This window comes from Homarus americanus, unplaced genomic scaffold (genome assembly GCF_018991925.1).
Source record: "Homarus americanus isolate GMGI-L3 unplaced genomic scaffold, GMGI_Hamer_2.0 scaffold48354, whole genome shotgun sequence".
Classification (NCBI taxonomy): Eukaryota; Metazoa; Arthropoda; class Malacostraca; order Decapoda; family Nephropidae; genus Homarus; species Homarus americanus.
In genome coordinates, this window is record NW_024723833.1 from 3,022,363 (window position 1) to 3,049,013 (window position 26,651).

Below are 26,651 nucleotides of genomic sequence, written 5' to 3' on the forward strand. Positions count from 1 at the left end.
GCAAAAATAGCCTTGTGCCTCCCATCCAAATTTTTTTGGCCGCTTTGGCCGTGAGATGGCGTGAAATTGGCCGTGAAGCTTGTCGTACATTTGGCAACCCTGCTACAGTGACTGGACACGCTGAACCAAATTAATTTACATTGCATACTGTACTGTACTGTACTGTGTATTACTGGACGTCGGTGCTTTTCCGCAGTTAGCTGTTAATTCAAAAGGATCAAAATCTGGAGATAAAGTTCGTGACACAACTCACAATAAGTAAAAAAAAAGAGGAGAATCCGGATTCTTGTTGATCATGTAAACATTGAGAGGAAAACACCTTAGCTGGTGTAGTCTTCGAGATGGAGTCCGGAGTGAGTGTGGTGGCTTTTGGCACTGTTTGGGGGGGAGGGGGGTCCTAACAAGATGGTAGGGGTAAAGGAAAACCACAGAACTACATTAAGTTTAGGTTCCTTCTAACGTCCCCGCCAGTTTCTAAAGAAAGAGTTAATGTTTTTGGGTGAATTTATAGTCTTGCACCTGTCTTTTTTTCTGTTATTACTGTGCATTTCGTAATGTTTAGACAATTCTAAGACATTTTTCTTCCATTATATTTCCACGGAAATTAATTATAACCGAGATATTAATTTTTCAATGTTGTTACATTCGCTCAGTCACAAATTTTGCCGGGTCCGACTAATTACCCAAATGTAGCCACAATGAAGTCAAATAATGGTCCTAGATGAATAAATCGGACTGCCAATCATTTCTCGACTGGTATTTGGTGTCACAAAGTCACAAAAAATTGGTAAACTTAATTTAATCTGAGTTAATAGATCAAGTGCTTGCACCTAACCTAATCTAACCTAACCTAACACAACACAACTCAGATTAAATTTAATTTACCAATTTTGTGTGACTTTATGACACCAAATAATAATAGAGAAGTGATTCACAGCCCGATTTACGCTTGTAGGACCATCATTTAAGAACATAAGAAAGTGGGATACTGCAGGAGGCCGACTGGCCCATACAGGGCAGATCCCTTTCACACCCATCCCAGCACTTCCATGTGCCTATCCAACTTCGTCTTGAAGTTCCCTAGCGTCCCCGATCCTACTATAGCACTCGGTAGCCTATTCCACATATCCACAACTCTATTACCAAACCGGTGCTTGCCTATATCCTTTCTGAATCGGAATTTATCTAATTTAAAGCCATTTGTTCTAGTTATTTCGTTATTACTGAGCTTCAGAACATCTTCCATTTTACCCTTGTTACTCCCACTTACCCACTTGAACACCTCTATCATATCTCCCCTAACTCTACGCCTCTCTAATGAATGCAAGCCTAAGCTTTTCAGTCTTTCTTCATATTGCAACTACATTTGGGTAATTACTCGCTCCCTCGATACACGCACGCGATCTATTAACTCAGATTAAATTAAGTTTTCCAATTTTTTTGACTTTGTGACACCAAATACTAGTCGAGAAGTGATTAGCAGTCCGATTTATTCATGTAAGACCATTATTTGACTTCATTGCGGCTACATTTTGCAATATTTGGATACCAAACATTTGGGTACATTTGGGTAATTAGTCGGACCGAGTTTTGCCATGTCTTGTTTACTTTTGGCCGAGTCTGATACCCCTGGTTAGGTTAAGTCAGGTTTTGTTGGTTGGCATTTTATTTATGTGATTTATTTGAGAAAAAATCCAACTTTCAACGTTATGATTGTTGAGGGGGGGGGGGGGTTAATCTCAAAAACTAGTGATTTCCACCAAAAGTAAACAAGACATGGCGAAACTTGTGACTAAAGATTGTAATAATATTGAAAAATTAATGGTAAATTTTTACTTTAGGACAGTCCCTAGGGGTTGACCAATATCTTTCCCAGTGTATTTTGGTTTGTTTTAAACGAATCTGACCTTCATTATTTGCGGAGGTTTTTATGTGGGGGAGAAAACGAAAACGGGTCATCTGACCTTACTAAACTAACTCCTGGCAGGGAGCTCCGCCCCCCAAACCCCTGGTAAGCCTAACCAGACCCTTAGCTTAAACTAACCTTAATTGTTTCAGTAATTGAAAACTTTGGGACGTGCCATGTCCGAAAGTACAATACCATAGTTAGAAGTGGAAGGACCAGGGATTTGTAAGAATTGGATAGAATGATCGTCTTTCTCGTAAAACTCAGCAATAAACTTAAAATTATCGTAGGAGAACAAATGACAACCAACCTCCACCACGGCCATTGTGAGACTGGTCAATGAAATTACCCAGGCTGCTTCCTTTGAAAAAAAATGTGATTGGTCGAAAAAAAATGCATGAAGATATCAATACATCATTAGTCACGACTGCATGATGTCAGTGAAAATTGCGCATGTGTGATGAGCCGATAACACAATCTCACATAGACAAAGACTGGAAACTACTTAAAATCAATTAAATTCAATTGTGTCGCCATTATCCATTTCCCCCATGTATATATGGGGTTTAAAATGCTCAGAATAGCGAGATCTAAATGTTTCAGTGGTTCATAACTTTTGCGGCACTATGTCCGAAAATAAAATACACTGTAATACCAAATTAATATCTCGGTTATCTTTAATTTCCGGTGGAAATAACAAAGAAGAAAAAGGTCTTAGAATTGTCTAAACATTACGAAATGCATATTAATAACAGCGAAAGAAAGACCGGTGCAAGACTATAAATTGACCATATTTTGCTATTTGGACTTTAGATATAGGTTATGTTACCTTTAACATTCTTGGAGGTATTTGCACAAACTACAACAGTGTCCTCGGTCATTTTTAATTAACCACCCATCACCTTTTTTCACATGAAAAATTTTTTTTTTATTTATTTATTATTATTTTTTATGCAAGTTTTCCTGCTGTTTTATATGATTCTGACATTTATCTTTGGGGCAAATCACTTCTTTTTTATTTATTTTTTTTTTTTTATTTAAGTTGGGTTAGGTTAGTTTGGTTCTTTTGGTATGAGAATATGTTAGGTTAGATTGGTTGGTTGGTTACTTTGGCATGAGAATAGGTTAGGTTAGATTGGTTGGTTGGTTACTTTGGCATGAGAATAGGTTATTTTTGGTGTTTTACTCAAATCTGACCTCCATTTTTGTGCAAATTAGCATTTTTGGGCTAAAAATTAACATTTTCATTTTAACAGAAACCGCTAATTTGCACAAGAATGGCTTTGAGATTTGAATAAAACATCAAAATTAACCTATTCTCATTCCAAAGGAGCCAACCAACCTAACCTAATCTAACTAAAAGAAAAAGTGATTTGCCCCAAAGATAAATCTCTTATGTTTTCCTTGTAACCAAGAGAGTTCCACCCACCAGCTCGTTGGATTGCGCGCAGAACTCCATAAGAAACGTGCAGAGGCAAGCAAGTTTGGAGCTGGACAGAAAGGCCAAACTAAGAGGGATGGTGGCAAACAAAAAAAGTCGACATCCTTTCAGTCTTTCAATGCTGGTGTCAGTGATAGAGATGCCAGAGATAAACAACAACAAGAAGAGGAAACAATAACTCAAGAAAAATCAAGGTATGTTGTAACTACCCATAAGTTTATGAATTAGCAGCTAATCCACAGTATAGTAGGATAGAGTTAATTATTTACATATCTTTCTATGATTACATTATACTTTTTAATGTCCTGTGTGGTAAACACTGGACTCTAGAACTTACAGACACATTGCACTACTTGTCTATATGTGATCAGATGCCTACAGTATATTAAATAAAATGTTCAGTTGAGATTCAAATTGCACCAATATATGCACTGTACCTTTAATACACAAACATTGTTTCTAGTTAGCCTACATGTGTCATTGAGCCTTAGTTTCCAAGTACAGCTACTCCTCGACTTACGACCTACTCGACGTACGACCACCCGGACATACAACCGCCGCAGTCGAATAAGATATTTTTCAAATTACGTATTTTCGAGTCCCGACGTTAGTGATCGCGCAGTGTACTGTCAAAATTTTCATTTGCAATTCCCTTTAAAATTGCTGGCAAGCGTAAAAGTGAGAGTTCTCGAAGTGCCGAGAAGAAAAAGAAACCCATTTTAGATTTTCTTTGTATTGTTTTCGCATTTTTGACTTACGGCCTGGTCGTCGGTCCCTATCCCCATCGTAAGTCGAGGACTGACTGCACAGTACTGTACAGTATGTACACTGCTTTAACTTAAGCTAAAACAAAACAAAGATATATATGGTGCTACCATAGCATCTGGTCTACAAGATATTTAGGTTAGACTAAAGATGTCTTTGTAGAGTGCATGCTATAGTAACACCAAAACTATTCTTTTAAGAGGAGGCCGCCGCTGTAATAAGGGCACAAGCGCCACCATTCCTGAAATCGAGTTACCACTATAGAAAGTTTCAACAAGGTTTCCTCTATCACAAGTGTGTCATATGTGGATAACCCAGCCCCTGTTGTGAGTGAAAGTGAGGCGAGTGAACCTGAGGCTGGGCCTTCATGGGGCCTTAAACGTCCGTGCAGGCCTCACATGTTGAAGAGTAATGTTGCAAAAAGGCTTCATGTCTTTGGATTGTTAATATTTATCCTGACAGTGATAAAGCCGAAAATGGATCCTCTAGCCTTTCTTCACCAAGTATTACCAGATAGAGTAGCGAATACGAAAGCAAAGGATGGGTTGCTGGATCTATGGCTGCCCGTACATACTGTATCTGCGATCATGTGTACATAGAGACAGTACTTGGATTGATTTTTTGTATGGAAAGACCTAAAAATTTGTAAAACAAAACAGAACGTGAAATTCATACCAGTATATACCGGTAATGAGATGAGATACAATATAAAATGCAGTTGAGAAGTGTGTGTGTGTGTTCCTTCTCTTGGCCATGCGTTAACTGAAGTATCTTTGCATGTCTAGAATATTCGTCAACTGACAACCTGCCACTGTACTGGAACAGCTACAGTATTTTCTTGATTTAATGACCTAATTTGAGCCACCCATTTGTTAAATCGAAATTTCCGCTAAATCGAGTTCTCAGTCAATTAAGTATACACTGGAGCTCCTTAGCTTTTGTCTTTATTCAAGACATCTTCAGAGGCAACTGAATTTACTGGGATGGAATATCAGGTCACCCTTTCTTGGGTGGGGTATTAATGGGTCTCATAACCTGAAGATGCCTTGAATAAAGTTGAAAGCTAAAGTATTTTTAGGGAGATTGTGATAAGTATAAGTATAAATGAAAAAAGTTGTACCCCTTCAACATTATTTTACATAACATTTTAAAATATGGAGTGAGAAAGCAGAAAAGTGTGGGTGATTAGAGAGATGGAATGGTAACATGCACCGTGTTGCCAAGCGCTCCTCAACAGCTGATATTTATCTCGCCTCCAGGCAGTCACACAACACAACCCTCACTGGATGCACGTGTTGTTCTAATTCCCGTGTGTGTGTGTGTGTGTGTGAGTGAGAGGATACACATCAACATCACATACACACACCCTTAACACCACCAGCACACACCCTCCAACATTTATTATTATATATTTTTGTATGATCAGCCTCTTATGGTGTATGTTTTATCATAGATAATATAAAATATTTGATACTACTATTGAAAAAATACAATATATGATCAGTAATTTGCATAAAAATTTTGTGACAAGCCAATAAAAAGGTAAAAATAAGTACAGTCAACCCTCACTTTACGCGGTCCCACATTCTGCGTTTCCACGTTTACGCGGTGCCCTGCCAGAACCCAGGATGCTCACATTCCGCAGTGGGTGTACCCCTTTACATGGTGAAGTATAATTTTTTTATTTAGCTCATAAAATTCATACAAATTATCCGGCCAGAATATAATTTACATTGCTGGAATTCTTACAATTTGATGATCATTTTGAATATAAACATCATAGATTTTGCATTAGACATACAAATTTTAGATATAATGTTTACTCTTGAGTAAATATGTTATCTTTTGTGCAAAATATATGATATTTATATTCAAAATATTCCTGGTCTTACAAGGAATCCAGCAATGTCAATTATATTATCCTAACTTTAGTCTGATTTATTATTTATTACTAAAAAGGTAAACAGTCTGGTATTCCCACACATTTATCTAGTAGGGACGTTGGTGGGGGGTGGGGGGGAGGGAGGGAGGGACCGGCGACCGACCATCTGTTACCGTGTGAAGAATATTTTTTTTTTTATTAACTGAAGATTTTTATTTTAGCTCATAAAATTCATACAAATTACCCGGCCAGAATATAATTTACATTGCTGGAATTCTTACAATTTGATGATCATTTTGAATATAAACATCATATATTTTGCATTAGACATAAAATTTTTAGATAAAATGTTCACTCTGAGTAAGTATGTTATCTTTTGTGCAAAATATATGACGTTTATATTCAAAATATTCCTGGTCTTACAAGGAATCCAGCAATGTCAGTTATATTATCCTAACTTTAATCTGAGGTATTATTTAATACAAAATGTTAAAATTTATTTTTTCCACCCAACCTTTCTCTTGAAGGGAGGATTGGTGGGGGTTGGAGGGGGAGGGTTGGGACTGACCGCACGGTTGGAAGAGGGGGGGAGGCAAGGTGGGGTACTTTGATTGACAGATAGTGTCGTGAAGAATATTTTTTTTTTTATTAACTGAAGATATTTGTTTTAGCTCATAAAATTCATACAAATTACCCGGCCAGAATATAATTTACATTGCTGGAATTCTTACAATTTGGTGATCATTTTGAATATAAACATCATATATTTTGCATTAGACATACAAATTTTAGATAAAATTTTTAATCTGAGTAAATATGTTATCTTTTGTGAAAAATATATGACATTTATATTCAAAATATTCCTGGTCTTACAAGGAATCCAGCAATGTCAATTATATTATCCTAACTTTAGTTTGAGGTATTATTTATTACTATACCTGGTTTTCCCCCCAAAATTTCTCAGAGGGAAGAGCCAGCAGTGTAGTGTGAGAAGAGGGGGAGGGAGTCGTGTCCATTATTTGAATGGACATTAACTTGGCGACTGTATTTCTCTATTTCTCTTAAGTATTAATTGTGTGCATGTACCATCATAAAATTATGATGTTATTTTTACTAGAACATAGGTATTGTGTTGGAAAAAGTGGAGTTTGGGGGTCAGCTGGTTTCTATTTCATTTAATCCCATATGTTATGTTATTCACTTTACGCGTTTCTCACTTTCCGCGGTACCCTGTGGGTTACATTAACCGCGTAAAGTGAGGGTTGACTGTACCGTATATACTCGTCTATAACCCCCCCCTCGTTTATAGGTCGACCCTGATTTTTTGACCAAGAAATCGTTATTTTACGATATTCCTCGTTTATAGTTCGACCCACATTTTTGAGGGTAATGGAACAACAAAACCTTCACTAAAAACGCTGTACGTCCTATAAACTGTGGCTCGCCGTGCCTGAAACACGAGTGCCGAAGGCAAATTGTTTACCATTTATTATTACGACACTTTACACTGAAATGCGGGTAGTTTCAACAAAAATATTGTATATTTCCATTCAGTATTTATTCAAGTCAATTAGGAGGGAATATTATTAATACAACAGTTTTTAACTGAACCATTCGAAAAGCGATTACGGTAACATCTTTTGAACGAAAGAAAGCGAAAGTCATTGTTTTCTTCACGATTTTATCCCACTTTCCACTGTAATACGTACGTCATTTCGGCAAAAATATTACATTTCCGTGAATGCATTATATCAAGCACAGTATGAATAGAATACCATTGTAATATAACAATATTTTAACCAAAAACGATGAAAAAAACGAGTAACTTCTCTTGAACATCGGAAGGTTAGGTAAAATCTTTTGTTTTCTTCATGTATTTTATCATATTTTACATTAAAATATATCACGTTTCAGCAAAACTACTATTTATTTCCGAGAATATATTCATTCAGGCACAGTTAAAGTAAAATATACATGTGATGTAACAGTTTTTTAACTGAAAACGATTCGAAAAACACGTGTACCGTCTAGCTGATACAGTTGGTGGTGCGTCATGCGTCGTTGTAAACAATAGGAGGTTGAAGTAGATTACCGGGTATTATATTAAGTGTGAAATATCGAAAAGGTTTTTATTGCCGGTATTTTTTGTAGATCAATGAGAACTGTGATACCGTATATGATAAGATAAGTTAGCCTGTGCTAAGAACTTCAACATACACTACTGAAAGCACGTTGTAAGGTAATTTAGCCTATTGTAAGTTGGTGAGCTTCATTTGCTGAAGGAACTGCACAACTTTTCATTACTAATTGGTACATATTTTACGTTTCCATTGTTTACTGGCAGTAAATGGTAAATATTTTTCAAGTCTGAAGCTAAAAGTTGCTCCTTGCCCTTCCCACCATGCACGGGTTCAACTTAACAAAACTATTACGCATGTATAGGACAACCCCCAATTTTTTGCCTAAAAAATTGGTCTTAAAAACTCGAACTATACATGAGTATATACGGTACGTTACTGTATATGAAGGGTACTGGTATTGATAAGCTCAAACTATTAGTTACATATATTTACTAAATAATAAATAACAAATAAACAATATTTTGTCGAGTTACAGTATAAATGACAGAGGGGGTTTGTGAGTGGCCAGTTTCTCCCTATAAGGGTCTCCATCCCTCCTCCACCACCAGTTTATGTTACAGAACTAAACAAAGAATTTATTTGAAATACTCTGTAACATTCAGTGCCTTAATATCCTGACCACTGGGTTTAGTTAAACATACTTATTCCTGTGGAAAAGTCATAATTTTGAGCAACATATTACTGTACTGAAAAACTTTAAGCCTAAAACCATTTTCATCGTATAAAATCCCCACTGCCATCTCGCCCCCCCCCTGCTGGCTGGGAGGAGGGGGAAGTGGGGTGTTGACAGTCAGGAGGGGAGATTACTGGGTGCATAGTTATCAGTGGAGGGGTCTCAGGATTGTAAAAGACAGGGAGTTTAATTTTTTCTCATAAAATGTCACCGACTTGACTTATCAGAATATAACTTGCATTGCTAAAATTCTTGCAAGATAGTAATAAATTTAAGTATAAACATCCCATGGTTTGCACTAGACTTAAAATTTTTTAGTATTTAACTTAGTGCACTTGAGTAGAGGTTATGATAATTTATGTGTTATGGTTGCAGTTGCGAAGCTTCTTGACATCACTAGTGTATAATGCATCTCCATATATCCCGGTTTATTCACTGATCAGTTGTCTAAGTGCAAAAGTAGCCAGATCGAGCCATCATGTGTCAATTAATTTTGATATAGAAATTATAAAGTAAAATGTTATAAGACTATAGTTTAGTAGTGATGTTAAGTGTATTGGCATGTCACTTCATTCCGTAGGTGTGAGTGTCTTAACGGAATTAATCTCGATTTGGCGAACTGGTTCACTAAATCGAGAGAAAAATAACGAAAAAAATGCTTTCTTCTAAATTGAGAGTTTGTTATATTGAATTCCATTAAATTGAGAATATACTGTACATACCACTATCATCTACACCCAGTTTTACCATTCCTATGACATAATAACAATAAAAGAATAAGCATGTAAGATTGCATATAAGAATTGTGCCATAATAAAGATAAGCATTTTTAATTCTAATGCATTACTGAACAAAGTTTATGGAAGAGATACCAAAAATTCACTTGCATGGAGAACTTGAGGGTAACCTTGTATTAATTGTTGAACAGATCAATGCTGGAGAAGAAGGCTGCCTTGTATGAGAGGCTGCAGGGCGGAGTAGAGGCATTGGAAAATGACGTTATCAATCAAAAATTTCTTGTTAATTTTCAGGTAAGTAATTTATAATAAAGTGATTTATTAGTCTCTTGCCCACAATAGTTTATATAACGCAACATTCTTATGATATTTATTTATAAAATATTCATTAAGGGTTATTGTATTTATCAGGAAGGAAAAGTAATTTACAGTACTGTATTTCTCTTTAACCCGTACGGCATCAGTTAACGAACTCAATCCGTTCCAGAAGGTCGTTTGTTAACCGAAACCATTGTTTCAATGGGTTTTTGGGTAATTGGTTCCAGCTCACCGAAAATTTCCTAAATTCAACAAAAATGGTAGAAAAGTTTACTTACTTTGAGGTGTGTATGTAGAAGGCTCCTGGATGATGATGATGATGATGATGGGAATTAGAATGGGGGTGGAGGAGAAGGAAGAAGAGAAGGCATTGGGGTGGAAGAGAAGTCACCCCATGGCACCATTTCACCCATAAAATTTTAGTTCTCTTGGTGTATTTCAAGATTATTTTCTTTAAATCAACACTGCACTGCATTATATATTGTCAATATGTAAAATATATTTCAAAATGACCAATAATTTGCTTGGAAACACAGAAAAAAGCGTTTAGTTGAAGAGAGTCTCAAGCAAGATGTTACCTCCAGTGAAAACAGAGAGAGACTAACGCCTGTTTGCTGTGTTAAGAGGCTGGATGCCGCGCATTAAACTAGTCACTTTACCTTCAATTATGTTCAATAATTGTTAAAATGAATAAAAAATTGAATATTAAACTTTTAAAATTATTGAATAGTATAAACTTCTTGATATTTACTAAAATAGTAAGGAATTTAAGCCCTAGAACCGATTAATGTATTGGCGGACTGATAATAAAGCTGGTTGCCCGGTCAGTGCAAGTGAAAACATGTTGAGGTCGGTTCGTAAGAAATTCGTTAACCGAATTTTTGTTCGTTAACCGAATTGAAGGTCCTTATGGAAGGCAGTTCGTTAACCGAGGCGTTCGTTAAACGAGGGGTCACTGTACAGTAATTATGTTCGGCTGGTGTCGGCAATTTTTTTACTTTTGGATTTTGGCTGAAATGGACTTATGCTATCATATAATGAAGGAAAAAACATCATTTAGCAACTCACCGGACCATGGAGGGTGTAGTTACGCCCATGGGTGAACGTGTTGCGGCATTTAAAGTTGACGCGTAGAACCCATAGAGGTTTACGGGTGTTGAAGTTTTTCATCGTTTGTGCGTGGAATTATGCTAATTACCATTAGTTTTCACTGTCTGTAGCTGTTTTTTCTTTATTTATCGTTTATCTCGATTTTGGAACATCAATATATTTATCCTTATTCATATTATTTACACTCATTTTCATTACAATTTTCACCAATACGTATTTTTTTTTGTATGATTTTATAATTATTTATTTTTTATTTTGTTTTACTTTTGCATTTTAAGTATAGATTTTACAGTACTTATTCATTTATCTTGAAAGTATATCGGCGTAACTGTTATGCCTTTGATGCTGGGAGTACAGAAACATTGCGGCGTAACTGTTACGCTGTTGACGCTGTATGGGTTAAGAAGATTTAAGTTTACAACACAAGGCAGAGGTACCTATATTAAATCCATTAAGTCTTAACCTTTGCCAAGATGAATACTGTAGTTGAAGGTCCATACAAATGATCCTGACATTGTCCTCCTGACGCTCACAAATCAGATTGGGCATCTTAAATCCCTTCTCAGCTTTGGTGTGGTGCAAGTGTTTTTTTTAAGTAAAAGATGTGTCCTCAACTCATCTGTGATGTCTTTATCCTGCAACTGCAAAGAATAGGAATCACACTTGAGCATGATCAAACTGAGGTCAGGATGGAACATCTTGATGCAGTCATTGTAAAAGTATACACTGACTGGTTCCTGGCCCTCAAGTGCTGTACAGGCCATATAGGTCATGCTTGGAATTTGCCTAATGCCTTCAGGGAGGTACAGGTGTACCCCCTATAATTGACGCAAATAGGGACCAGGAAAAGTTGTTGGTTAGTAAATCAACAGTTATCGAAGTAATTAATCTCATAAGAACATAACAAATGTAAAGCATAAATTGAGGCTGATATTTATCTGTGTTTTGGATGGTAGAAACAGTCTAGGGTGGCAAGTTCAAGTCTCTACCAAACTTTGCTGGTCCATCACCACTCTTATTACACCTTATCACAACACATAAAGTTGCCCAGCACAAGAGGAACTATCACTGGTGCATATAGGCATGACTGAATAACACACCAAGTCGGAAATAACGAAAAAACACGAAGTCAAAGACACATAGTAAGTGTAAACAAGAGTAAAGTTGACAGGAATGAGTCAGGACAGTGTGCAGAGCCCTCTGGTGGCAAGAATTTGCCACCTGTCAAATTCAAAACAGCTCTGCCAATCATCAGATCTCCGGGGTATCAATGAAACTTGCGAAGCAGCAGTCAACGGGATGCTGGTTTTTGGGGTACGCCTGTATTTCACTTTGGATAAAGAATGGCATGAAATAATGGAGCATCTCAGTGGGGAAGGAACTTAGGTGCTCTTGAACTGGTAGTAGTAGGTAGTAGGCAGCTACCAAACAGGGAGGTACTACCGCCTGGGAAGATATTGGAAGCATAATGTGTTGTCTAATGGTAGACCCTGCTGCCATTGTGACCAAGTCCCAGGTTGCTGATCTGACTTTCTGCTTCATTTACACGCAATTGCAGGGTCTCAATTGTTTCTCTTACCATTGACAACACAACATACATATATTGTTTCTCACTTTTGATCTTTTTTTTTCATTTTTGTATTTATAGTTCTTTATTATTAATATTATTATTATTGTTACAGTTACTGTATTATTATCATCATTATTTTATTTTATTTTTGTTTGTTTTATCATAAATTTTATTTATTATTTATTATTATTATTATTATTATTATTATTATTATTATTATTATTATTATTATTATTAGTAGTAGTAGTATTATTATTGCCCCCCAGGCCCCGATGTGGGTCAGTGACCTGTGCCCGGGTGGGCTAATCCCCGTAAAAAAAAAAAATGCAATCTCTCATCTGCAATCCTTGGTTTGTTGCACATAGTAACATGTGCATCCTTCTTAGAAGAACCTAAAGCACTGGTCTTGCTCTTCACATTCCTCACCCATTTTTCACTTATCCCATGTATCTTGAGGACTGCTTTCATGCACACTTGCAAACATATCTGGTGAATGGTGATGTAATATGTATTTGCAAGATTCCTTGCAACAGTTCTCTTTGTGTCCAGTGATACGGCTCCTTTATTACATCAAAATTCATCACTTGCTTGTGGAGAGAGGCATTTTGCAGATTGAAGTCACCTGTCTTCCAAAAATTTTCAAAAACCATTTTGATGTCTGCTTTTACGATCTTCTCAAAACACTGCCACTTGCAGCTACACACTGAGATTCCACTGACTTTTGGCCTTGTTTTCAAGTCAATCTTCAGGGTTACAAGGGCATTTCTTGGCACCAGATGGTGAGACAATAGAAGAGGAAACTTTAAGTACAGTATCACCCATGGTATTGGTTCACTAATCCACTAACATCGACAAGAAAAAACACAGAAACAGACAGAGAAATGGTAGTGTGAGAAGATACAGCAAGTAATTGGAGTGGCTGGGCAGTGTGGGTTGGGACTACTGAACAGTGCGGTGATTGGCTGAGAACAGGGTGTGTGGTTAATGTGGAGCACTTATTGGCTGAGAACAGGGTATGGGGTTAATGTAGTACACTTATTGGCTGAGAACAGGGTGTGGGGTTAATGTGGTACACTTATTGGCTGAGAACAGGGTGTGGGGTTAATGTGGTACACTTATTGGCTGAGAACAGGGTGTGGGGTTAATGTGGTACACTTATTGGCTGAGAACAGGGTGTGGGGTTAATGTGGTACACTTATTGGCTGAGAACAGGGTGTGGGGTTAATGTGGTACACTTATTGGCTGAGAACATGTGGTACACTTATTGGCTGAGAACACACTTATTGGCTGAGAACAGGGTGTAATGTGGTACACTTATTGGCTGAGAACAGGGTGTGGGGTTAATGTGGTACACTTATTGGCTGAGAACAGGGTGTGGGGTTAATGTGGTACACTTATTGGCTGAGAACAGGGTGTGGGGTTAATGTGGTACACTTATTGGCTGAGAACAGGGTGTGGGGTTAATGTGGTACACTTATTGGCTGAGAACAGGGTGTGGGGTTAATGTGGTACACTTATTGGCTGAGAACAGGGTGTGGGGTTAATGTGGTGCACTTATTGGCTGAGAACAGGGTGTGGGGTTAATGTGGTACACGTATTGGCTGAGAACAGGGTGTGGGGTTAATGTGGTACACTTATTGGCTGACATGAGGAATATTCTAATGCAGCAACTTGACCTCTCTCATGACTCAGAGACATTGTGACCTTTTTTTCTGTCAGATTTGTTGAGGTCTCACTGTCTTTGATGAGGCTCCATATACCATAAATTGAGGATTGAAATATGGGATTTCATTTTCTAGTTTAGGAGACATGGTGAAAAATGAATTCCCATCTTCCTCCCTTGAGTGAAATTCTAAAATTGCAAGGACCTAAGTGCTAGCTTAGTATCTTTTCACAAAGCTCTGAGGATCTAATACTTTACCTGTGAGATGCTTGGCAGTGGTACAGTTGCCTCCACATGATGGTGCCACAGCCCGGGAGTGTATGAGGGCACAGGTATGAGATGTGGCAATGTAGCGCCGTAGTCATGGGCGTTGTTCGTGTTCTGGGTAATAAGTTCAATATACAGGAGTGAACACAAACACCTGTATAGGTTCTATTTACTGGATAAGAGATATGTACACAAGGGGAGTAGCGCTCCTCAACCTGTCTGCTGGTCAACTGCTCTATAGACGACGTATGGCAAGTGATACATAACAGCTTCCATACGTCGCCAGGCACGTTAATTAGGCATGTGGGTCATCTTAAATATATTGCCACACGCTACTAGCTAGGCTGAATAAATAATATATATAAAGGGAGCACATACATAATATACATAGCATAATATATAATACAGCATACATAATATACATACAGGCGTGAAACCGTAGTTCAGTCCTCGTCACTTGGTCGTGGCTGCACACAATGCTGCATAACATAACTTAAATTAAGCATCCCTGTAAAAATTGTTCTTCAGCACTGATGTGCAGCCACACAACCAGGGTAATTTCACTGTTTCACGCCCATTCATTCAGCCATGACTACTGTACTGTGCTGCTTTGCCTCATCTTGTACTTGAGCTCTCACACACTCCCAGGCTGTAGTACATTAATGTGGAGGCAACTATGTATCTTATAGGTCTCTCTTTTGTATCTTGGGTCATAAAATTATATTTTTATGCTGCAATCCTTCTTATCTTGCAGAAGAAGATTGTAGATGAAGTTTTGGAGAAAAAGAAGATAAGAACCCTAGAAGAAAATAGAAGAAAGGAACAAAGCAAGGCAGAGACTGCACACCCTGATGATTATAAAACTTGTAATGATGAGGATGAGTGGTGTGTATTGCTTTATGTTATGTTAATTTTAACTCATGTAAATAGCCATTTGATAATTGTAACCAGTTTTTGAGTCTATTGCTGCTGATCATACATCTTTTTCCAATAGAAACATAATTTAATTCTTTGTTTACTACATGTATCAGTCAAGACCTAGCCCAAGGACTACTGTGTGAGCAACACATGACAACAGTTGGTTAACTGCCTTGTAAGAACTGTTCACAAAATCATTGTACTACTTGAGTTGACAATATTTTTTCTTCACTGTACCATGTACCTTTTGCCTCACAGCAACCATTTTTGAGACAGTATAACAGCTGGAACTTGTGTATAAAATTTGTCATCTTAAAGTATCTTAAGTGTTCTTCTATAACTATCTTGGTTGCTGGTGACTGTGGTTATGATATTAGCAATGATAAGAGTGGTAAAAGGCCACTTCTTGCTGAAAGTGATAATATCCCATTCAACTTTTGTATCTCGACTCTTCTTGCTTCAACTGCCCCAGATAGCACTTAATTCATCTACTGTACATTACATTTTAGGAATCTTCAGATTGGAAGAGGATATTTTTTGGTAAGCGCAGAGGTTATTTTCTTTTTTCTTTAAAATAATTAAATACTGTACCAGTGTGAATGACGAATGCATTGGAGGTCCTATGATGTCTGACTTCAACCATGTATTCCCTACTTTTGGTAATATTTTTCACAGGAGGTACGTCGTATCCTGTACACCACACTATTTTCCCTGGCCCTTCTATCTTTCTTGCTCTTGACCATGTCTGCTGTCTTTGTTCCTGAGATCACAACCAACTTCATGGTAGATTCCTTCATGAACCTGGTGAGGCTCCCTATTCCATCAAAGGCTAAGATGGGAACAGTTGTGTACCTGCTGTTGTCATCTGTCCTTGTCATTTGTCATGATCCCCCTTCCTCCCATCACCGCTAGTTGATGGACCTCACTGGTCACACGTGCTGTATACGTTGAGGTGGGGGTCACATGACACCAGACAAATACCCATCTGGATATTGTCCTCTCAAGATATAAAGTGGTCTGCTGGGCAAGTGCCAGACTCACATAAGCATGAAAAATCTTGTCCAGGCACATTCAGACTTTTGGGCACTGCTGATCTGCACAACCTGGCTTCACTAAATTTTGCTTATAGTTTGTCAGCTCACTGATTTGTTTTTGAAAAGTATGATCAATGTGACCTTATAGTTTTGTGTATTTGGCTGCAGCTATCAGATGGATGGTGGTATTGGCCATGTATATAATTGTGGTATTGGTGCAGATATTTGGTGGTGGGAGAGACGGTTGTTGGTGTCGTTGGTAGTTGTTGTTGGTGGTGTCTTTTATAATTGGTCATGTTGGTCTGGGTGAGTGCTTGACCCTCTCACCATGATCATCAGGAACACTTGCAGGGAGTGTGGACAGCTCTAACTGATCTCACCCTTTGTAAATTCATCAAGCCATGAGTTCATCTTAGCATGAATAAAGCCATGCCACCTGCACTCACATTTGTTTTACATTATAGCATTACAACATTTGTTTGAGATTGATGATCAAATACTGTACAAATACTGCTGTTTATCATGGTAGTGTATTGTATGTAATGTCTGGAGATCGTGTAGTAAATTGCTTAATATAAAATTCATGTCGTTTGAAGGAAATAATGTAATGAAATTTGGCACAGAAGTATATGGTGGCTGTGGTCCACCTTGAACACCATGCACCAAGACCTCCAAAGTATTTACAAGTAGTCGAGTCAAGTTTTCATATTTATTCATACCATTATTGTCACATAAAATTACTCCATTCTACCTGATCTACAATCATTCCCTCACAAAATCACTTATACAGTACTGTACCATATACTGTATCATGTTAATTCCATTCTCAGTTTTCCTCTTATTCCTGCGCCTTCAACTGTGCTGTCATAGACCCTACTTACAGTTATCTTTCCTACCATACAGTCCACATGTCCACACCATTTTAATAGAAGTGTGATTTGAGTTAGAAAAAAAAAGTTTTGTGATATAGTCCAGAATGCGACGTCTAGCTTAATATCTAGGTATGTAAATGTCAAACATTAACTCGCCAGGCCAACATACAGGCAATAATTACTAAATACGTAATATTAGGACACATCGCTACCTGGCATTTAATTGCATGCTACCGTCATCTTCTTGCCTGGCGAATCAGCTGTAAATACACGCAAGGATGTCAACCCTGATTATCATTTGTGGTATAACTTGTAATGCTACTAATACAGTATTTTCTCGATTTAATGAACTTATTTGAGCCACCCCTTTCCATTAAATCAAAATTTTTGCTAAATCAGACTTTCCGTTATTTTGCTTGATTTAGCGAACTAGTTCACTAAATCGAGCGTGAATCCATTCAATTCCGCTTCAAATGCACAGCATGGAGCGTGGGGTTTGTCTACTTCTGCTCAGTCTGTGTTCTGCCGCCACCACGTGTGCTGTTCACTGCTACATCTCGGTCAACAAACTACTATGCTTAGACATCATGCCGAAAGTCTCTCAAAAGTCCCCTTAAGGAAGTGGTGTGGGGGAGAAAGTCAAAAGAGTGTAGCTATCAATTGAAAAAAGTTTGGAATTATAGAAAAAATTTAAAACAAACACCGAACCCCCTAGTTTAAGGGAAACCATGGATAATTTTATAATGTTTCTATGTGCATATCACGTGTCTGAGGTGTCTCCATATATGTGAGCATATTAACGAAATTAATCTCGATTTTGTGAACTAGTTCACTGAATCGACCGAAAAATAACGGAAAAATTCCTACCTCTAATTTGAGTTTGTTATATCGAATTCCATTAAATCGAGAATATACTCGTACTGTAATACAAGTAACTAATACTGTATTATTAAATGTTTCTGTCATGTATGCCTTTTCTTGCTATATTTTCAAAGGCCAGAACCAAAAGCAAACACAGAGTCTTCCTTCAATTTCATTATTCACTTGCTCTTACTGCTATAATATCCCCATAAACTACTCGATATCATACTCTTATATCATTTATCTATACTGAACCTTCTTAGAAGTTTGTCGCCCTTACTATCAGAGCATTCCTAACCCTTTCATGTTCTTCTTGGCCTTTCTTTTTCCCTTCTACTATTAGTTTCTTAAGAACTATTAACAGGTCTTTCACTTTTGTTCTCAGTACATTACATGTATTACCTTGGATATCCAGGATTGTTAAAGCTGAAAGCCTGCCAAATTTGTGCAATTTCCATTTTTCTGAACAAGGTCACTTCCTCTGTGCCTATCTATCTTGAAACTATGAAGTATTTCTGTTTCCAAGTTAAAGTATAGCTCATATTGGTGGTTCAAAGCTATTAAGCAGAATTTTCTTACAAAATCTCACACTTTATTTGTTATTACCTAGAAAGAACAATCCACCCTGCCTGAATAATTTAGAAATAATGAAAGCTTATGAAATATGATGGAATAGGTTTACTCGTATGAAACTGAAAATGCCTCAGTCTTGTGAACAGTGCAAGGATAAACCATTTATTTCAGCAGACAACATCAAACAAAATCAAATCCATCCCAATGAGATCTTAAAAGAGTCTTTTGTAATATTGGGTAGAGTTTACTTGATTTCATGGTCTCTGGCTTCAGACACAACTTGGTGCTACTTGTGAGTGACCTGTGAATCTGGATTCAGCTAACAAAAGGAAGAAAGTGGAAATACGCTCTTAAGATGCTGTAGGGCTGTACCTTATTGGGGAGTTGCTTTCAATATAAAATGGGAAACATATTCACCTTACAAACTGCCCATTATCTATACAAAATTCTGGTCTTTTCTTGAACTGCATGACCTTTTCCTCTCAAAAATGCCTTATTAGGTAAGGACCTAATAAGATTCACAGCAATTTGGCTCTGTCCCAGAAAAGTCAAAGTGCCGGTTGATACGGATCTTATCGAAACAAAGAAAACAAAAGAGATACTACATTCACACCCAACAAGAAATGCTCAACTTGAAGGTTTTGGACAGAGGTGTGAGACCAAGTCTCCAACCACTCTCTGACTTAGCAACAGAGAGGAAGATTTTCACTTATGCCAGAAGTGCTGAGTGCTATTAGGAATTGTAATTGAAATTTGTGACATTTTATTTTCAACTCGGGTAGTTCTAACTAACCTTTTCCTTGTGCCTTTTTTGGCAGGGTGGAATACACAGATGCTTTTGGACGAACCCGTGAATGTTTGAGGAAAGATTTGCCAGCAATGTTGGAGTATGATAAGGAACTTGCCAGAGACATTAATGAAGTAAGTTGTTTGCCATGTATGCTGTTTTTTTCATGAATGAAATCTAAAAGAATTTTGTTCATAAATTTCAACTAAGTTTTCTATTGTAGAAACTATTTGATTAAAATATACCTATTTACACATTCCTTATCAGGCTGTACAGTTGGGGTTGCAATTTCAAATTCTGTGTCATTACTAAGGAATAACGAAGTCTCTGGTACACTGCACTCTAAGATTAAGAGAAAACGGACGACTCAGGCGTCCTGAAGTGAGAGAAAACGGACTCCTATGATGGGGCACTCAAATAAAGAGACATGGCTTCATGTTTTGTGGACTACCCACTGTACAGTATTGAGCATATCCTTTTCATCACTTTGTAATAAACCTAGCCATGCCTATGTGTGTTTATGATATTTACCATAACATTATATATATATATAAAGAATGAAAAACACGTAAACTAGAAGCTTTGGAAATGGAAGGAGTTTCAGACAGACAGTCGATCTACTGTAGATATACTAAGGTGGTATGTATGTACGAATATACTTTGAGAGAACAGGAAACAAGAGATTGGTGAAGAGTGTTTAATGCACCAATGGTTGGCAAGAGTGAGACAGAAGACCAAGTAGGATGTGGAAAGAGGGGTAGAGGCAGTTACTAGACGAGAGAGTGATGGACATTCAGAAAGCAACAGTATGTGTGGATGATTACAGAGCATGATGTGGAGTAGTCGGTTGGGATGGACATGCTTCTGATTAGTGATGCTGGGAATGAATGAAATGACAGGTTAACCAGATAGAAATTGTGGAGCTTTGTTGTGGAAGGGAAACACCATAGCTGGCCATTTGGAACAAGTGACAACAAAAGAAGGGAAATCCTTTGTTTCTCTTGATTCCATGTACCTTGCTCTAGAGTGAGAAAATTGTTGAAAGCGTAAATTGAATAAAGGTAGAAAGATTCCAGTACAGGTTGTCAAAAACTTCTTTTGAAAAATCATTCTTAAATCTTATTCATCATAAAGTATGAAGTCTTTAGTGCAGTAATATAATAGTAAATATCACCCAACAGGATGGCACCTCAGACAAACCAGATCTCTTGTCAGAGGATGTTCGTCGAGAGATACAGCGACAAAAGTGGGAGCGGGAGGAAGAAGCTAATGCCCTTAAAAAAGACTTACACTATCAAGATGTTTTGTTTGAAGGTTAGTACTGTATGCTATATTTACATTTAAATTTATTTATTTTTCCTTCATAGTCTGAAAACAAATATTTCTAAATGTAACATGTAGTGAAATACTATACCGTATTTGTTGGCCTGTAAGATACACCCCTATTTTACAAGGAAATTCTTTGGGGAAAATTGTACAATTCATTGAACATACATTGAAAGTTATTTTGTTTTAGGGGAAAAACATTAGATTTTGTGAATGTCCTGGAAAATACATTATATATTGGAATACAGTAGGTTATCATAAGTTCTGGATATATTATAAAATTCATGCATTTTTGTGAGTCATTGATAGTAAATGATAGCTACCCGGTACATGCTTGTCATAGGCTATCCTTACCAGTAAGCTCCTTTATCCTGGGCTTTCCTACTATAACCCTAGATTCTTTCTTTATGTTGCTTCATGAAGATCATAACCTTATTTGTTATATATGCCGCTTTAAATCTACTCCAACAGAGGCACGAACACATGGTGCTGGTTTTATGAAATTTTCAAGAGATGAAAAAGAGAGAAAGGAGCAGATGGACCTACTGAAAGAATTGAGAGATGAGACACAGCGGGGAAATGCTGCCAAAGCTGCTTCTGCCTCCAAAAAAAAAAAGATTTTACAAACCCGTCTTGAGAAAGTTCGTCAAAGAAAGAGACTAAAGATGGGGTTGCCTATCACAGGTATGATTTGTTATAATCTTTGAGAGCTTTGCTCTTGTTTTAGTGATTGAACGGTTTTTAATGGGTTTTAATACATTTTCACTGTATACTTGAAACAGATACATGAAAAGAGAATACTTAAACAAAATACTATTTGTATAGAATGAAATGGATTGGTAAAATGTGAGTACACTTTATAACATATTTTATTTAAATGAGGTATCATTTTATAATACTAAGGTTTTACTGTAAGTTTTTGCCAGTCGTAAGTTTCTCGTGTAAAAAAGAAAGTAGCTTTCTTATTTTCCTTTTTATGCCACAAACAGATGATAAGCTGAAAACCCCACCAGCTTCAGATGATGAGGAGGAGAATGGGGATTTAATAGGACCACCACCTCTATCAGGAATAATACAAGAAGACAAACCTAGCAGTGCAAGTTTAGAAGACTCAGAATCAAAGGAAAAAATTACCTATGTCAGAGAATGGGACTTTGGAAAGGAAGGGGTAACTTCAACTCTATCACAAGAACAATGGGTTGAACGTCAGAGAATTCAGAGAAACGATGAATTTGCTCCACCCTCGTTCTATGAATCACAAAAGAAGCGTAAACATGGCCAGCAAGAAGAAGATGGAGTAGCACCGTCACATAAAAAAGATCATGTATATCCCACAGGTTCTCACATTACTACTCAATCAAATATGTGGAATAAACATGACCATGCGACAGAATGTTCAAATCATGCGAAAACATGTACAGATGATAACAGTGGAGATGATCCCAGAGAGGAAAGAGATCATGCCTTTGCACCACCGCCTACCTTTGAATATTATGGAACTTCAGGGCATAAGAGCAGAAACCGTCATGCTAGACCCAAGTATGCAGCCATGGAAGAAGCAATTAGTAAGGGACTCTCTCACCTAAGGAAAATGAATGATAAATGATATTAAACTAAATTCATTAAAGGTAAGAATAATCCTATCCTAGATGTTTGAGATTTATATAACATGATACTTTTTATACTGAATGTGAGGTAGCTAGTTGAATTATTGGTATGATCATTATATAATAGCACTGTCATTGAAAGAAAATTTCACTAGTTAATTTTCACATTACAGTAATCTTTCACCAACCATGGGGATTATGTTCTAAGAGCTCATCCGTGGTTGGGTTGGGTAGAGTTCATGCAGGTTTAGGTCGGGTTGGGTTGGGTAGAGTTCATGCAGGTTGAGTTTACGTTGGTTCGTGTTGGGTTGGGTAGAGTTCATGTAGGTTTGGTTTGGCTTGTTTGGTTTTCTCATATTCTTGATTTTCTCACAACCAGATTCTCTACAAAGCTGCACTGTTCACCGCAGATGTACAATATTTCAACATCATTATGGGTTAAAGAGGTTTTTATTAACTGGCTTGGGAACTAACCACTATTTGTAATATTGTTGCTAGGAAAAATTGTGTTCCGAATTCTGACAAATGACATGGGAGCTTCCTATATTTATTTAATTATACTTTATTGATTAATTGGATCTCATTAAAATTAAGAACTCCACTTATTTTATCAGATGATTAAATGCCTTAATGTTACCCTAACCTAAACTATACTAAGCCTATAATTTAGCGTGAAAGTGTTTACTCTTCATGATAATCGATTTATTGTGTTATTATGTCTTCTTTACTTATAGTCTGTTCACTCGAAGCTTGCAACTGAGGCCTAGGGTCAATTCGTAGCAAGGCAGCTTATTGGTTGGCGAACAGACAACCCGAAGAGCCACTACAGTTCTTTAGTATTTAATCTATTGTATTTATATTATGATATTTTAAGGGGTAATAACCTTTCTATGTTGATCTTTGATGATTTCCACACTAGGTGAAGCAAAAATTAGCATATGAACGCACATTATAAACAAATTCTGGGACGGAAACTCCTCGCTGCATGATGTCACACAGCGTGGTGGAGAATGGTGCCCAAATTTTGTATTTTTGTTTTGATCAAGGTTTTTATGTTACCAGAGCATTTCACATGCTAATTTTTTCTTTCTTAAGTTAGGGAAATTATCAGAGATCAACACAGATTAAAATATCAGGGTGTAAATACTAGAGATTAAACACTACTGAAGAATTGTTGCGATTCTTCGGGTGTCTGTCAGTCAACCAATCAGCTGCCTTGCTACAAACTGACCCCAGGCTACAATTGCAAGCATTGAGTGAACAGACTATTACCAGTAGGTTAGTTTTAGTTGTGTAAGTTGCCTGAAAATCAACCCCAGTAATGTATTTTCTGTTTATAAGTTTTTCTAGGAAAGTCACTTGGGGTAAATGAATTTTTGCTTTACTCACTTCTGTGGAATACAACCATTTCGTATAGTAAGGACCACCTGTGTAAAGTATTTGTATCCTACAAGGTTGTCATGTGTGTATGAACAGTGTACAGGACAGTATTTCCAAATATTTTTGTTTTTTTGACAGAGGCAGAGAACATTCACAAGAGCTGGGGCCCATCAGAGTGGGATCATATCTGCTTCGTACATATTTGTGTTTATTTCTTATATTTTGGGGGTTCAATTTTGTTCTATTAGACTAATTTGTTTTCTTAATTTTATTTATGCTTCTATTTAAATGAAAAGTTTTGTTAGCATATGAAAATGTAAAATCTCTCTACCATAAAATATATTATTCCCCCCTCCCATTTTTTTAAGAAATATTTAAAAATAAAATGTACAGTAAACCCTTGCTATTCATGGGTTTGTGATTTGCGGTTTCGACTATTCACAGTAGGCAGATGTTGGCAAGCTTACGAGCCTCTCCCGCAGCTCAACGAGTCACCCCCATGCTCCCGCAGTGTCTCCTCTCCCTCTGTTTGCACTCAACTATTTCCTGCGATGCAGTGTCTCTTGTGTTGTACTCAAAATTTTAGTATTTCTGTGTGAAATGGTCCTTAAAAGACTGCCTAGTGTCAGTGCAAGTGGAGTGAAACATTTAGAGACCCCAATGCCAAGAGGAAACGCCTACCAATCACGATGTTTTTCAAGAAAGAACCAGCTGATTTGTCTCCCTCACCTATTCAGTCGGCTGCTGCCGCCACTTCACCAGTCTCCGCGCCACTCGCCTCACCATCAACCAACACTGCATCACCCTCTTCCAACAGTGATCCTGATGATCTCCTTAAGCTTCAGTAACCAGATTTCATCCTTCTGTACAGTACACTTCATCAAGCTCCAAACTTAAGCTTCTCATACACAGTACAGGTATACAGTAGTGCACTAAGGTAGCATAAGTTGCTATTCGTGGATTTCCCATTTTGCGCCATTCTTGGAACCTAACCTTCGCAAATAGCAAGGGTTTATGGTACTGTATATGAATTAATTTCCTTTAATTTGTAAAAATAAAAGCATTTCCATATTATTATAATATATTTTATTACTAAAAGTAGTTTTGCATCACTACCCCTTTTTGATGGCCATGTCTGATGTCACATAGCAATCGATGACATACCGGCCCGTTTGGTGGATGTCGTGTGTGAATCGGGAAACGTCTGCTGCCCGTTTCTAACATGCCCGTCGACACAAGGGAGATAAACTAATTTCATCTCACCCATCCAGATGGAAAGTGCTGGTACCTGTCTGTTATGTTGTTGAAATTAGTCAAAGATTCAAGTTAAAAATTTAATAAAAAAATATTAATAATAATAATGAAGTTCAGTGTAATTAATGTCATCTCTCTTAAAATACAGTACAGTAAATGCATAGTAAATATTCATATTGGAAATGAAAAGATTCAATTCAAGAGTTGATGACAGTTGCTGTGGTAAGCTCTAACCATCTTGAGCAGTGACAGAAGAAATGCACAAGAGAAGTAGAGCATTGGCAACACTGCTTGGAGGGAGGCCGCTGATGACGGTCAGCTGGTGGGTTTTGTAAACAATTGCTAAAATATATTAGAATGCAATAACTCGTCTGAGGTTGGGTATGGGATTTTTTCAGGAAGATGTATTATTTTACGATATATTAGCCCAGCACCAAATGAACATAAATTATATGAGTACAGTATTATGGTGAAATTGCATACTGTCATGTTAAGGTGGTCAAGGGTGGAGTTGTCCAGCCACCCAACCCACTACCTCTCACCTATCCCACACAATTCACTTCCCACTTTAAATTGTTTTTATTTTTATTAGTTTATTTTCTTTATTTCTAAATTGCATTATAGCATTAAAATAATATTTCCGTAACTTTTATGGTGTCTTATATAACAATGGCGGCGGGAGCGAGGGCCGCCAGGCAGCGGCGGAGGAGGTGGTGTAGCTTGCTGCGGCTTGAGGGTGGTATGCTGTAGTGCATTGTCTAGACGTGCCGAGGAACTGTAGGAGGTGCTGCCAGAGTTGTGACTCAAACTGTACTCCTCGGTCAGTGATTACGGTTGCGGGGGGGCCAAAACGGGAAACCCAACCGGACATGAAGGCGCGGACAGTAGTCTCTGCTGTAGCGTTGGGCATGGGAATTGCTTCTGTCCACCTGGTGAAACGGTCGATGCAGGTGAAGATGTAGGTGCTACCGTAGGATGATGGAAGAGGTCCCACGATGTCGAGGTGTACTACTTGAAAACGTCCTTTGGGAATAGGAAAGGCTTGTAAGGGGGCCCGTATGTGACGATGTATTTTGGAGGACTGGCAGGCCAGGCACTGGGCAGCCCATTTCTTAGTATCAGACTTGATGCCAGGCCAGACGACACGTTGCGTGAGGAGGCGCTGGGAGGCCCGCACACCCGGGTGGCTGAGACCATGGATGCAGTCGAAAACAGCGTGGCGGTGGACGTGAGGCACGAACGGTCTAGGCTGTCCACAGGATACGTCGCACCACAATTTTATCTTTGTGCCAGGAACAGGGAGTTCTTGGAGTATGAGGCTTGAGGGGGATGTCTTGTATGCTGCCAGGTCTTCGTCTTTCTCTTGAGCCACGGCTAGCTGCCCATAATCAATGGGTGGAGATGAGGGAAGAATGGTGGATATACAACGAGAGAGGGCGTCGGCGATCTCGTTGTGGCTGCCTTTAATGTGTTGGACGTCGCTGGAGAACTCCGAGATGTAAGCCAAGTGGCGCAGGACACGAGGTGTATGTGATTGGGAAGCTGAAGCGAAGGCGTGGACGAGGG

At 37.9% G+C, this 26,651-nt stretch overlaps 1 protein-coding gene across 3 annotated transcripts; it reads left to right on the forward strand.

Moving 5' to 3' along the window:
• Positions 1–241: 241 nt before the first annotated feature.
• Positions 242–24,908, forward strand: LOC121863746 (coiled-coil domain-containing protein 174-like). Of its 3 annotated transcripts, none has more exons than XM_042362512.1 (9): positions 242–353; positions 3,339–3,541; positions 9,737–9,839; positions 15,228–15,358; positions 19,550–19,652; positions 20,700–20,832; positions 21,316–21,528; positions 21,834–22,472; positions 22,831–24,908. In XM_042362512.1, the coding sequence occupies exons 1-8, from the start codon at positions 342–344 to the stop codon at positions 22,448–22,450; spliced, it is 1,515 nt and encodes a 504-aa protein (XP_042218446.1). In that variant the 5' UTR covers positions 242–341; the 3' UTR covers positions 22,451–22,472; positions 22,831–24,908. The 3 variants fall into 3 exon arrangements, with proteins under 3 accessions (XP_042218446.1, XP_042218445.1, XP_042218447.1); XM_042362511.1 differs by having other exon boundaries at positions 23,970–24,908; XM_042362513.1 differs by having other exon boundaries at positions 24,276–24,908.
• Positions 24,909–26,651: the final 1,743 nt, after the last annotated feature.